Genomic DNA, 16,120 nt, shown 5'->3' with positions numbered 1-16,120 from the left:
CATGATTGTTATATGTACAATATTGGCAAGGCATCAATACACACAACAAAAGCAGTGACAAGTAAAGAAAAGAAAAAAGTATTAATAATAACGAAACATTTTAAAAGGTGTACAAATATAATAATAACAATATTATATCTATATCTATCTATCTATCTATCTATCTATATATATATATATATATATATATATATACAGTGCAAAGTTAATACACCCATGCTAAAGTTGACTAAAAAGAGGAATAAAAAATCATATTTTGGAAATTGAACTTAATGCCTTAATTTAAAAAATTAGGAAAAATCCAACCTTTAAGGACACCCCTGGTGCAAAATACATGGTGCATAAGTTAGTACACCCCTATGTTAAATTCCCATAGAGGCAGGCAGATTTTTATTTTTAAAGGCCAGTTACTTCATGGATCCAGGATACTATGTATCCTGATAAAGTTCCCTTGGCCTTTGTAATTAAAATAGCCCCACATCATCACATAGCATTCACCATACCTAGAGATTGGCATGGTTTTATTTCAGTTAGCCTAAAAGCTAGTTTGATTTGCATTGCTCTCAATTATTCATTATTCATTCACAAAGAAAATTGGTGTCCTTAAAGGTTGGATTTTTCCTAATTTTTTTAAATGAAGGCATTAAGTTTAATTTCCAAAATATGATTTTTTATTCCTCTTTTTAGTCAACTTTAACATGGGTGTATTAACTTATGCATTGCACTGTATATATATATATATATATATATATATATATATATATATATATATATATATATATATAATAAAAAAGAGAAATGTACCCAGCACATGTGATACTTAACTGCTCTACCAGGAGGATCCAGAAAATGCAAAAACAGACTAGACTTATGTCTCAATATATCCTTGAAGGGCACAGGAGAAAACAGGATTTTCCTTGCTCTTTTCACTGCACTATATAGAGATACTCTGACATTCATAAAGCAAATCTCTCTTCACACCACGTTGCCCATTTATGGAAACGTAAGCCCTTCTCAGAGGGGGTGATGTAATAATTACCAGCACTTTTTGTCATTTTTAATCCCGCCTGAATTGGCCATGTCAGTAATTTTCCTCGATTTTTTACAGACTATGCATTTCAGATTACAATGTATTTTACATTAAGATTGCTTTGAAAAATAACTACAAAATAGTCCTTGAAAAAAGCTTTGAATTTACGCTCATGTCTAGCCTACATCAGGTTCTCCACGTGTCTCAAGTTGACGTTAGTCAATGAGAAGACAGCCTAGAAGATAAAACAGATTTGCTTTACAACTTCTCGGAGCGACAATGGATTAATGTGTTTTTGTCACTCAGAGCACTATTTATACTGTAAAGACGCTGCATGTAGGTGTCATGGCCTTGATTATAATACAGTTCATTTAAGAGTTATTGAACTAGAGTTCTTTAATGCATATTAGATTTTTACCCATGAAAAGAGAGGGAGAGGACTATGTAATGCCTTTGGGATAATTTATATGTAATAGTAAATTGGATTTATATCGGCTTTGGATGATTTGTATGGGGTAGTAAAAACAGAAAAGTACATTTACAGTCATGTTAAGACTAAAGCTGAGAAAAGAGATGAAGTTAAAAGAAGGAAGTTAGTAAGGAAGATAGAAAGAGTGAAAATCAAAATATGTCCTGAAAACCAATCCTGCATTTATATATACGCACAAATGTGTCATGGTATCAATTTCACAACCATCAGCACTATGGATGGCAATATCACATCTTACTACAGCATTTTACATACAAAATGATTAGCCAATCATAACAAGCATAATTTTTCAAGACATATTAAAGGTGCAGAAGCAAAAACAACCTGTTTAGATCTAACATTGTGTCATAACCAGATGTGATGTGACAAGATTCCAGTGACAAGCAAATTGTCTGTCCACACCAGACATGACAGGGCTACAAGATGTGAAAAAATCAATGACAAATCACAGCCAATCAGAAGAGCGTGTGGGCAGACTCCCTCTCTCAAGCACAATGGAATAAGATATGTATAAGATAAGAATAGAATAGAATCCCCTGTCGTTCGTTGCCTTTGCAGCTGGTTAGGACAACAACAAAAAGTTAGAGAGAGAGTAGAAAATGGTACAGGCTGACCACGGGCTACGCACCCTCCTACCTACCCTCTCTCTTACAAGTTCACGTGCCCTCAAAGAGCCTCCGAAAGGCATAAAATCACTCTCAAGAACATTTTCGGCCTCTGTTCCTTGCTGGTGGAATGTCCTCCCAACTCTCTCCGGAGAGCCAAATCCCTGTCAATTTTCAAGAAACAGCTGAAAATCCTCTCTTCATGAGCACTTAACTGCAGCCTGCTGAATAAAAAAAAAAATGTTTTTACTATTCCTTCACCAATGCTCTCACTAATCCTTAATCCCTCCCTATTCTACCTTTTACTATCCTGAAGGATGGTATTATGAAACTATGTATTAATAGCATTTCTCGTATTGACTCTTTAGATGAATCGCTTGTTTGCATTCCTCAAAAGTTGCTTAGGATAAAAGCGACCACTAAATGAATAAATGTCAAATTTCCCAACATTTTTTGTTTCTGGAAACTTTAACATTATAAGAGAACTGCACTTAATTGGACAAAGTAGCTTCTCGTACTACTTTTGATTTATCCCTCCAATCTATATACAGCCAAGACAAAGCGAAGACACATAAAGGACTCCCCTGTGGTCTACAATCAAACAGTCTTTATCTGTCCTCTGAAAGACCTCGTTCACACAACCCCCCTCACTTTAATTACCCAAAACACTCACTGAATACAAACATATTGGCTTTAATGTCCGTTGCTAAAAGCAGACAAGTCTTGCGTGCCTCTTCGGCTTCTTTTCAAGTAAGCGTAGTTACTGGCTCTCATGACCTCTGGACTTTTTCAGACTCTCATCTCTCTTTATCTGTGTTTCTTTCACTCTTCATTTTCTCAGGAGCAGAACACAGCATCTGCAGTGTTAAAAATGTAGCTTGTGTTGAGCAATTAGCCATAAAAACAAGGTCAGAGGATGATTCGTAGGCCAGATGATGGACCAGGTAAAAGCTAAAAGAGAAAAAACACACTCTTAAGGCCCTTATCTACTCTTATATACTCAAAGTTATTTTATGTTCTTTGCTTAGGGTTAAAAAGAAGTTTGAAATACCCTTGCAGCAATATACTGTTAGTGAACATCCCGACGTCGCCCACACTGCTGGGTGTAGCGTTTAGAGGAATATGTAAATATGTGAACAACAATAGTGAGAAAACAGCAGTTAAAGCGGGGCTCAGTAGTTTCGGGATTTCTTCGCTGTATTCTCGCTTTTTGCTCGCAGGTTTCTCTCTAGAGCTCCCCCCACAGCTTCGGAATAAATATTTGACAACACTGTTGTAAAAACTCGTTGGCTATTCTCAGACACCAGAGGCTAGTAGATCAACGACATCAAAGCAGATGGGACATTCTTTAAAACGTCTTCTTCATTCGGGTTCGAACAGCGTGAGGGAGCGCAATAATGACAGCATTTTAGCAGATTTCTTTTGGCCGTAAAGCAATTGTTTACATCGCGAGACCTGATATCACGCGAGACTTCCTGACGCGACGGCCGGCGGTCCGCCGGCTCAAAGTTGCAAGTGCGCATTTTCCGCTCACGGGCACCAGGGGGGTGCGAAACGACCACCATTCAACCCGAAATAAGTAATATAACCATTCCAATGACTCCGAAGCTGTTCAGTTTAGGTAAAAAAGTTACTTAGTTCACCTTTAAGAAAGCATCTGATCATAATCTCAAATCACGTTTATTTATAAACCACTTTGTAAAATAGACTGCTTTAAAGCAAGCCACTTTACAGTATTAACTTCTGGAACATGCAATATATCAAAAGAAAGAACAGACCCTCTACTTTTAAACAAAAAAAAATAATAATCTGTTTTATTCTAGCTTCATGCATTGTTTTTTATCAACACTTGAATGTGGGCAAACTTCATAAAAAAAATAATATATATATATATATATATATATATATATATATATATATATATATATATATATATATATATATATATATATATATTTGAGCAAAAAGCTGAGAAAATCTAATTTTTGTCAAAGACTACATCCAGATCAGATTCAGAACGATGATTAAAAAATGGAATAGATCGAGTCCATCAACAACCCCAAAGCTTGCACAATCCTATAGCTTTGATATGACATTTGATATTGCTTGTTTTTGCATCTTCTTGTGTGTTTTGATCAGGAGATTCGGTACTCTTTCAGAAGATGTGTCATAGCGCCCCTACCGTATAACAGTGAAAACACAGAAAGCCAGAAAATTCCATCAATGGCAGGGAGGTGTTTTCTCACAAATGACGAAAATTTACGTCAGTGGCGGGGAAAGAGTTAAATATGAAAAACAGTGTTTTTATTAGAAGTACAACTTCAATTTCTACTATAAACACACAGCGTGTTCATGCTTTTACTTGAGTCTGACCTCAACGGACTGAACAGAAGATATTAACTGGAAAAGATTTCCACGTCAAAGATTGTGTAGTCTCAGAGCACACCTACCCTATTACATAATCACCATGGACCAATTGTAGTTTTCCGCAAATTTCGCTTTGGCAAGCTGTTTTGAACTCCAGAAACCAATTCCAGACAAACTTCTTTATTTTGTTTGAAATTATGTCACACTAGTTCGTTCTTCAATTTCGCTTGAAGTATATCGGGGCCTTTAAGAGACCTGACATCACATGTGTTTTTACTCACAAATACCTCTCATTCGTTTACCTCCCACAGTACTAGAGTTTTGATCATTCGCCCTTCGCAAGCCCTCTCCTTCATAATTCATCACATGTTATTGCTCTCCCCAGGCAGGCTCACGCACTGACACAAATTGCGTACATTACAAAGGAATGTTATGGCTGCTGTGACAGTTTTATTGCCGCTCGGATGAAGACATAAACGGGTAATTCATGATTTCTATCTGAGATAATGCTGAAGTCCTCAAAATGCTCCTCAACTTCCATTTCTCCAAATTCTGTCAGAAACATGTTTTTATATTGGCACCAAACTGTATAGTATGTGAGAAATGGGTACTTTGGAAATAAAAATATCACCCTGAGAAGCTCTTAAATGCTTTAAAATGTGAGGAACTTGTGCCTTATGGTCTAAATCGACAGGTCTTAAGCTGATTTGCAAGGCTGTTTCCAAACCAGCTGGTATGGCATGATATCTCTCAAGACAAGGAGCGAATTCATAGTTTAACTCCCAGCGTGTGTCTGGAAGTGTTGACTCCTCTCCAATGTTCTACGTGGGGTGCAAACTTGACAGAGCTTAGCGACTACTGTTGTCTTCAGCCACTCTGATAAACACACACATAAGACACAGACGGGCCTAATAAATGAGGTCTCGTGCTGGGAGGATAAAAAAAAAAAAATCTGTTAAAAGGAAGAGCAAGCTAACAGAGCCAGGCGAACATAATCGAATTCAAATAGCTGTGTATGTTAAAACAACCTGCTGTGAGTGTGTATCAGCGTTGGGGAGAAACTAAACTAAGATTAGCAATGCTACCAGTTACATTCATCAAAAGCATGATAGTGCTTGGTTTCATAAAAAATTTAAACTGTAGCAAGCTAACCTTTCCAGCAAAAAGCAGTAAAGCACTGCAAAGTGCTATGTTAATGTTTTTCACTGTATGGCGAATACAGTTTTACAATAATCAGACACAATCAGTTCATTCAGATGACCTGTGCATAAGTCTTGTCCATTATCTTTATTAAGTGCAATATTTCATTAAATATGCGACAAAATTGCCAAAATGTTCTCTACACACAGCTTTACAGCCAAACAAATTGAAGTAATAATCAAAGTGATTCAGTTCTTTCAGACAAATTCCATTTGTTGATTTAAATCAGTGTTTCTCAACTGCTGGGTCGCAAGACCGTTTTGAGTGGGTCATGGAGTGTGTAGTCCAAGGAACAACAACCATAACAAAAAAACGTTTCTAACTGTTTTTCTGATGCAAGTCTTTTATTTTGAAAGACGTGCGTGAAAGTTGTTGACTCTAGTTGTTGACGTCTGTCAGACACAGTTAAGGTAAAATTGCGCTTGAGAAAAACGCGTATCTTCTGTCAGATGAGATGTTGTCAGTCTATTTATTAGTGTCATCATTCTAACATTATTCACGTTGCTAACTTGTTAGTCTCTCTGCTGTCTTGAAAACATACAAATTAAAAGCCTTTCCAACATTAAACTGAATTTATAGATCTGACTTAAATACATTCAGGTCATTGTATGGGTTTAATTGGACAGTTCACTTTATTTAAGTGGTTCAAGACTTTAATTTACCTTTAAAGTTACCATTTAACTTTAATAAAGATTTAAATTTAAGTCAGCAACATAAATTATATAAAAAATACATAATAAAAAGTACACTACACAAAAAATACACAATAAAAAGTGACCAAAATGTGCCCACATCAAATAATATTACATAATTAAGTTAAAAAAAACCAAAGCTACATTTTCAAATTAGCATCCCTAAAACTGATGCGCACAACGTGAAGGGAGTGTGAGATAGGTTCAGGGCCTGATGCTGTCTAATCAGAAGATGAGCTCTGCCGCTGAGAGGAGAATCAAAGTGGGACAAATGCGAGGTGGGAGACGCGGCCTGCACACGGCAGGAGCAACATCCAACAGTTGAAGCCTCTCCTTCAGGGAAGAGGAGCTTATCCTCCCTGCTGGCAGGCCTCCGCTGCAGGTGGTATAATCTCAGGCCTTGATTAACTACTTCTATTACCAAACTTAATTACTAAATCGTCAAGAGTGGCCTGCGCTGGTGTGAGCAGACCAACCCCCCGCAGCAAGAGAGACAAACAAATAAACAGCAGCGCGGCTCTGACAGCCAGCTTCTGACTGCTATTAGGCTCCACAGAGCTCAGGCTAATTAATAGCCTGCAATGCTATCGATGGGGGAAATAAAGACAATTGACAATCGCCTCTTGCAAACCCAGGGAGAAAGATGCAAGGCTGAGACCTGCTGGGAAAATGGGCTAGAGGTGAGTGTGTGTTTATGCATTAAATTATGTGGGTGGTTTTAAAAAAGCTGCATCAACGCTGCAAACATGCTTTCGCTGCATCGCTGGTCTAAGGGCACACAGGCTGGCGGGGTGCCCAAAGAAACCAGCCGCCTTTCTCATGGATCCTGAAGGGCATTTCCACTCAGCTTGCGCCCTGGGATCTAGTGTACGGAGCACGGCAAAGTCAATGGGATCACGCCACATCATCTCTGAAGCGCACAATAGACAAATACTCTCTATACCGTGTCCTTGGCCAGAGCCCATTTTAGACTGAAAAGGTGTCCCATCATAATTCTGTCCGTTCCATTCTGTACAACATCTTCATCCCAGAACTGGCTGAATTAAATCGTCCATTTAGTGAAAACATCACAGGCCATTGGAGGACACCATCTGCCCACGATTGCAAAGCACTGACTCCTTATTAGCTTGGTTGATATTGCTCATTACCTCATGAACAGATAAACGTACAGTGTCCTGAATTAAAGCACATTCTCTTGGAAATATGAACTAGTCTTTTCATCACCCGTTTAGCGGAGAGAGAGGAAACGCGTGGGTGAGAATGCCAGTCGGAGGCTGCTAAGCTGATCGCTGTGTGGTGTGGACATGTTTAATGGGGTCTTTTTATGGAGATGACTGGTGGAGCTTATGGCAGAGCAGTGGGAGAGAACATGCCAGATCAGACAAGAGAAGCCACAGGGAACGTGCTGCTGAAACTGAGGAATACAGCGAGTCTGAGGTGACCTTCTTAATGGCGCACATCTTCTGGCTTCTGGCTTCTGGACATTATGCTGAGTGGGCTAACTACTTTAGACAGCACTAAGACAAATGTTCAAGTCACTGCTCCCAAAAGCTACTAATAAACCATATGCATCATATGGGGAGTGGGGACAGGTGAAAGATAGGCCCACCATTTCATTCAATAGCTCACATGGGGATGTGTCGATTACGGTCTAAAACACAAGAAAACACAAGTTGGTATTAGTGGCAGAAAACAACAAGCAATGTTCTCTCCAGCACATGCTCCAATCTATTCCTTTTCCAAACGGCCAGAAACTTCGCTATCCATTCTAATAAAACCTAAAAGGAAAATGCAAATAGATGAATTCCCACTGTTGTACATCTACAGATATACAGCTGCAATTTTGATGAAATAAAATAAAAATAAATAAGATAAAAATAAATAGATTAGAACCCATATCCTCTCACACTCAAAGCAAAATTAGTACCAGACCAACAAGTCATGCTTGGTTTCATTCACTGTCCTCCAAAATTCTTATCAAATTAAGTTCATTTGAGCACTTGAATTAGCTATCAAGTATGATCGCTCCCTCAAATCGCTGTGTAACGAGTTCATTAGAACTTGTTTCGTAGAAAAACAGGCAGTCATTGTGCTATTGAAAGATGCAGATGAAATGATTTTGGACATTTTTAATATCCAATGTTAATGTTTAAATTTCACTTTTGACAAAAGCAAAACTGAAATAAACTGCTGACTATCACATACATTAAATATCACATATAGAATATAAATATTTTTTTAACTATTATTTTTGCACAACTAAATACTCATGAGCTCAATCTTCGCCATTTTTGTGACATCGCAACCTCCCTTTACTACTTTTTAAGATAAGTAACAACCATGCACTAAATAGTGAAATTCCTTAAATAATTGGCCAAGCTCTGAAGTGCAATGTTTAAAAAAGCAAACAGGCAAAAACAGCTTTATGAAAGCTAAAATAAATCTGTTATGACAGATTTCAGTAACTTTGTGTATTTAAGTCTGCATGAACGCTCTGATTTAGACAGCAGTGGTTTTACATTTGGAATTCTGCCAGTCACATACACCGATTTCCTCAGATACACAGTTTCAAAAAGGTTCTATGGGCCATGCATCCACTGATATCTATGAACATATTCATGCAGAAACACTGAAAAAAACCTCTACTTGAACTCCACTTTTATTCACTAAAATATTTAAATACACCAAGAGAGAGACAGAACCATAGACCTTATTCAGAGCAGCGCCATGACAGGTATGAAAGTGAGGCTGTGAGGGATAGAATTGTCATGTTTCCAATGGCATCCGCTGTAAAAAGCTGTATAAATCTCCAAGATTACTTACAATTTTCCATAGCTTATATTGGCAGGAGTTTTTTGTCAACTGAAATTTCTTGGAAAGATATTTTTCCAGTGTTTCATGAGTAGAACATTCCAAAAACACATTAAATAACAGTACAGCCCATTGAAGAGATGCATGTCTGTCCCTCACAGCCTCGCTTTCATTCCCATTAAAAATCAAAGATGGCGCTTCTGTGAATAAAGTCAATAGCATGATAGACAGAACAATAGATAAAACAATTTAACAACAGATAGATAGAACTAACAAAAACAAAAGCAAGATAGAAAGTATAGACAAAGAAAGGATAGAATAAAGAAGCATATACAGAAAGAAAGAACAAAAGGCTGAATGAAAGAATGAGAGATAGACAGACAGAAAGATAGAATAATAGATGGATGGATGGATGGATGAACGGATAGATAGATAGATAGATAGATAGATAGATAGACAGATAGATAGATAGATAGATAGATAGATAGATAGATAGATAGATAGATAGATAGATAGATAGATAGATAGATAGAACAACAGATCAAACAATAGAACAAACCATACACAGAACAAGTGAATGATGGCTGATGGCTGGATGTACATATACTAAACATGCCTGCAATTTTAAGGGCTCTCTCGATTAAATTAATTTTGTGATGTTATTGCCCAATTCACTGAATAATTAGTTTAGAGTATTTTTTAAAACACAGAAGCATATCATCTTCCACCCATGTGCCTCGAAAACGTCTCGGAGAGTGTTGGCAGTGTGTAAAATAATCAGTGAAGTGTGGAAATGTTCCATAAGCTCTCATTAACCAGTCTACCTTAAGCACTAGCACACAGATAGGATAGGCATGCTTGGTTTAATGACACCTGCATGAAAAGCAGTGCAGCCATCTTGTCATCCAGGCTGGGTTTGATACGCATCTTTCAAGCAGAAACTGATGTGAAATTGCAGTGCTGGTTGAGTGCGGCATAGTTCACATATGTGAGTTGCTTGCCAGATAAATTTAATTTAGATGTGTCAATAGTGTGTGGTGGTCAGCCTCATATGTCCACCTCCCTCTCCTCCCTCCATACCACCATCCAGAAGGAAAGCGTAAGTACACATGTGGGCCAATCTGTCCAATGTCCACTGGTTAGAATCGGCTCTGCCAACTGCTCCAGGACATGACGGATAAATCTAGACTTAAAACGGCTCTCAGTGCTGTACTACTTTTCCTCCCCACTCTCCTTTTAGCCACAACGTCCCATCATTTTTCTGTTCATCCTGCGATTCAGTGAAGATTCATGGATTCTCAGTAGAGAGGGTGTTGATGTAGCTTCCGAAACTGATATGAGCCCCAAGCATCTGTCAATATATGATGTGGAAAAGGGAAAGCATGTGCCTTCGTGGATGTGTGCATGTGTGCACATGTCTGTGTATAAATCCTGGCAGCTTCACTCAAGACTTGTTGCCAAGGCATCCGTATACCTCTACTAGCTGTTAATCTGAGACAGAGCGTTGAGGGAGCATTCTGCCTTAAATATCTCAGTATATTCACGGCATAAATCACACACAAAAAAAAGAAAACATAATACTGTCTCATGGACATTAGCATTCTCATTTAATTTATGTACATTGCTGTGGTTTTTCCCGAGCTTTATTTTTTATTCATTTTTATCTCAGGTGTTCCCACGGTTAGCACAGTACAGTTCAAAAACCCCTTCATTGACACCAAACCAGAAATATTACTTTTAATTCATATTATACTGTATTTAATTTAGCATTATCATTATGATTAAAATGGAAGCTGTTTAAAAAACAGAAGCATATATTTTAGATACTACAGAAGAAGTTTCTTATGCTCACCAAGAATGCATTTATGTGATCAAAAATCTAGAAAAAAATGTAATATTGTGAAATATTTGAAAAAATAATAATATTTGAACATATTTTTAAAATGTAATTTATTCCTGTGATGGCAAAGCTGAATTTTCAGCATCGTTACTCTAGTAATCCGTGTCATGCTGATTTGGTGCTCAAAAACATTTAGTATTATTATCTATGTTAAAAACAGTTGTGCTGCTTCATATTTTACATTTTCTGTTAAAGTTTTTAATTTCTAATTTATAGGCTTAACAAAGCAAAATGATTCCAAGTACCTGGCTACTGTTTCTGGTTTGGCTTGAAATAGCATACTCTTAATATTCTTGCAGTGTGCAGTATGTGTAATGTGTGTAGCATTATACAATAGAAAGCATTAGCATTACACTAGTATTCCATTCAAACACAGCTGCTGTATTTTGCACACTGACACTCATCTAGTGAAAACAGCCTCTGTTTAGATTTGTGGGTGAATGTCTATCATTAAAGGGATAGTACACCCAAAAATGAAAATTCTGTCAGTAATTACTCACCCTCATGTCGTTCCAAACCTGTAAGACTTTCGTTCATCTTCGGAACACAAATGAAGAACTTTTTAATGAAATCTGAGACCTTTCTGTCCCTCCAGACAGTTACGGAACTACCACTTTGACGCTTCAAAAACGTAATAAAGAGATCGTAAAACTTTTGCGGTTTAAAAAATTGAGCGGTTTAGTACAAATTTTCTGAAGAGACTCCATCGCTTTATATGATGAACATGTTTAATTTCACACATAAACATTGATCAGCGAACATAAACAGAAGCTCAACCGAACCTGCTTCATGCACGAGAACGTGTGCGTTAAGATAAACAGATATTGTGAGCTCTGCCTTAATGCTTTAAAGTCTTTTACAACAACAAGTGCACAAAAAATTCCAAAGAATGATGGGCAGGGGGAGCTAGGGTAGGACAGTGAGGTGACATTCGCATGAACTTTGCTGTCCAGCTGGACCACACTGCCACGCTGAAAGAGCCAGGCCGAGGAAGTGACAGATGCATTATATCAAATTGAGACAGCGGATATTATTCTCTAGAAATACAGTGATGTCTTTGTGAAACTAATAAGGTTGGGTGTGAGCACCAGCTGCCAGTCCAATCTCTGCAGTTATGCCTGGAATAGTGAACAAAGTGGCCTTCGAATGTCCATCTGTCCATTACAAATCACAGAGCACTCCGTACAAGAGCAGTCCACAGAGAAAGTTGGCAGTGTTTCAAAAGGTTAAAAGAGCAATACAAAAAGTGTGTGTGAGTGACACAAGGTGACGGTCACAAAGGCTCAAGAAATGTGCTGTCACTCAGAAACCAGCCTGCAGTTTGACAGCGCTACCCTTCTGCTCTCTCTCTCTCTCTCTTTCTCTCTCTCTCCGTCATACTTTATATAGAAACAGACAAAGCTAACAAGAGTCAGCCGTCAACTCAGTTTATCCTAAATGGCTGTTTAAAGTTGGAAAGCGATCTAACCGTGTTGTTGGACGTAGCTCTGGGGAAAACAAGAAAACTCACTTAACTTCAGAGGTTGCTGTGTGTGAAAATGAATGGACATTTTTATTCTATAATGTCTCTATGAGTAATTTATATTCTACGAGTAATTCTATTACTAGAATAATAAGAACAAAATACAGCACGTCACAATGCTCTCAAACTCGACTATTTCGGTCTTCGCCAGGTCCTTTCTGGAATCTCCTTTTTCTGAGCAAAGAGAGGGTACATATTCAAAAAGACAAATCTTTCATAATCTTCCTAATAAGAAATGTGTTGCTTCTTTGATTAAAAAAACTAATACTCAAATCTCATCGGTGGAGTGCAACACAAAAACAGTGTTCCTCAAACAAAGTGAAATGGTATATGCACATTCAAAAAATCTTTAGAGTAGGTGCATAACCCAGGCCTTAAAAAAACACACTGCCACTATGCTGTCAAACTCTATTTTAATAATGGACTAACAATGTTTCAACCTTTTTGGTCTTCGTCAGGTAGTCTACCTGTATAATTCTATTACTCAGCCTCATGTCGTTCCAAACCATAAGACTGTTGTTCATCTTTGAAACACAAATGCAGATATTTTTTATGAAACTTCTTATGAAAGTCCTCCAACCTTTTATGCTTTAAAAAGTTAGTTTGAAATGTGCCTGTTTGACAAAGGAGAACCAATGAGGTTTGTTCTCACGTTTCACGCAAACACGTTGGAGCTTCTGTTTATATGTGCGTTGATCAATATTTATATGTGAATATTTTTTTTTTATTGTGAATAAATTAAATTAAATCTGTTCATCATATAAAACAATAATGTCTCTTCAGAAGACTTGGATAGTTTTTTTTTTTAAATGTCAATGTTTCGATGGAATGGACTTTCAGTGAAGGGTCAGAAATGTCTCAGGTTTCATTAAAAATATTTTCATTTGTGTTTCAAAGATGAACGAAAGTTTTATGGGTTTTGAATGACATGAGGGTGAGTAAATAATGACAATTGTACTATTGCTTTAAATTTCCCACTGAATTTCCCACTGATTTTCTGTCTGTCGTAACAGCAGATGGCACACCTGCGAGAGCCCCCGCTTCATGCTACAATAACAATTCAATCTACATCCAAACCCGCCAATGAAAATCACAGGAGCACGAAAGTGCTAATTAACAATAATCTCAACACAATTGGTCTGGCTGACCCTGCTGGGCGCAATTAAATACAGAGTTTCTTTCCTATACATTTCCGCTCAAGTGTTCTGATTGAGGATTGGGGAAAAAAACGATGTGCATTTAGAGGATTTCTTCACCTTTACATCACATCTGTGTGACCACGGACAGGAAATCTCATTGTGTTCCTGGCAGACAGAAGCGTAAACACAGAAAATGGCAAGTTTTACCTCTTGCTAATGGCCTGGTGTGGCTGAGAGTTACTTTACCTGCCTTAGGCCATCCCTGCTGTTCTGCATGATCCGGAGGGCATAGTTCGAGCGCTGGCCTTTACTGTTGAACTCGATGTGGCCTGTTAGACCTTCCAACTCTACCTATCCAGAGAGAGAGAGAGAGAGAGACATGTTAACGCCTGGGGGTGTCATGTGATCACAGATCACAGCCACACAAACCTTCAGTGCTGTATCGATTTATAGGGATACATGGACGCCTGAGCTCCTCACTGGAAGCGTTTGCACAATGCAGGAAGCATATATAGATCGCTGTACGTCACGCATAGGATGATACAGTAATGACAAGCTGATGGTTGTTAATCTTTAATGGCTGAGTAAGACACAGTGTCTCCGTTTCACACATTCTGCTGAAGGATGCAGTTCTGACGAGGGTTTGTGGGTACAGAGAGCAAAAACTGAATGATGAATGAGCCTGCAACAGCAGCAGGTGAGATGATTGGCAGCTTGTGGGCTATCCCTGCGGCTCTTACCATCCTCAGGTAGTTCATCAGACTTGTGCCGTGCTCCCAGATCTTTGAGGACTTGCAGGAGAGCTGAGTGGCTCCTACGTTCTGGCTACGGTTGAGCTCTTGCACGGCTGCCACCACTGTGTGTACCGCATCAAACAGCAGCGCTGACGAAAGCTGGAACACACACACATTAGCGTAAACACATAGACAGAGCAAACAGAAAGCAATACAGCCCAACTGTAGGATCCTAGAAAGATATAGCCAACACTTCATGATCAAAGTGTTCAGCCATAGAAATAAATACTTCAGGTAGAATATACATTTATGCATTTTGCAGATGCTTTTATTTAAATGACTTATTGGCAAAAACATATATGTATGTGAATGAAACCCATGATCTTGGGATCTCTAGTTGACTTACAAGAAAATCCCATAGACCATAAACTAGTACTTAATTAAATAAAGTATATAATATATAATACATTACCATTCAAAAGTTTGGGGTCAGCAAGATTTCTAACATTTCTAACTCTAATGCTTATCAAGGCTGCAGTTATTTGATAAAACATACAGTAAAACACTGTACAGTAATTCTTTGAAAAATTACAATTTAAAAATATATTTTTAAAATGTACAATTTTGAAATGTAATTGTATTCATGTGATGAAAAAGCTGAAATTTTAGCATCATTACTCCAGTCTTTAGTGTCACATGATCCTTCAGAAAAAAAAAAGATTGACCCTAAACTTTTGAAAAGTAGTGTACATCACAATACAGTGGATATTTGGCATATATTAACAGCTTGTAAACTATATTATTATATATAATTATTTATTTTATTTCATTATTTATTATCTAACATTTTGAGTTCATAATGTGTATAATTAATATAGTAAAGTAAATACATAATACATTATATATATATATATATACACATACATACATTTTATATAATACATATTATAATAATATATTACATATATAACATTTTGAGTTCATAATGTGTATAATATAGTAAAGTAAATACATAATATATATATATATATATATATATATATATATATATATATATATATACATACATTTTATATAATACATATTATAATAATATATTACATAATATTACTTTATTTATTGTGTATACAGGGGATATTTTACTTAAACACAAACTGTTTTATATAAACTATAAACTTGAAATATTGTTAAGATGGTAGATATATTTGAGCTATTCAAAGCAGCCAGCAATTTTGAAATTTGAACACATTTGGAATGAATTGGAGTGAATCCATTATCTCACAGAAGCTCTTCAACAATTCATTCATTATCACTCTTCATTCCTGCAACCATGTTTAAATATCTACTGCAAAGATTTCCATGAAGAGTGGAAGACGAAACAAATGGAAAACCTACTTCCTATCAATGCATTTAATTTCACACCAGCATTTAAAGCACATATGACGGCATTTAAAAGCACACATGAATTGGGGTCTTTGGGTGTCTGCGTATGTTTGGCCATTTGGATGCTTCATCGTTGATTATTGTGATACAGCCAACACTTTGCCCCCTCAGCCCCCTGGAACTGAATTACTGACCACTTTAATTACATCAGATGGTGTGTTAATATACTGCAGCAAAGGCTGTGGAG

General features: G+C 37.2%; 1 protein-coding gene across 1 annotated transcript in view; it reads right to left on the bottom strand.

Moving 5' to 3' along the window:
- The window catches only part of grik4 (glutamate receptor, ionotropic, kainate 4), a 426,911-nt gene that overhangs the window by 51,369 nt on the left and 359,422 nt on the right, over positions 1 to 16,120 (bottom strand). The window contains exons 10-11 of the mRNA XM_084418348.1: positions 14,497 to 14,649; positions 14,003 to 14,107 (exon numbers count right to left, since the gene is read on the bottom strand). Coding sequence (XP_084274474.1) covers positions 14,003 to 14,107; positions 14,497 to 14,649 — 258 coding nt within the window. The remainder of the gene's footprint in view (positions 1 to 14,002; positions 14,108 to 14,496; positions 14,650 to 16,120) is intronic.

Source organism: Rutilus rutilus (assembly GCF_951802725.1).
Source record: "Rutilus rutilus genome assembly, chromosome: 9".
NCBI lineage: Eukaryota > Metazoa > Chordata > Actinopteri > Cypriniformes > Leuciscidae > Rutilus > Rutilus rutilus.
The sequence above is the reverse complement of the archived record's forward strand: the minus strand, read 5'-3'. Positions and strand labels throughout refer to the sequence as shown.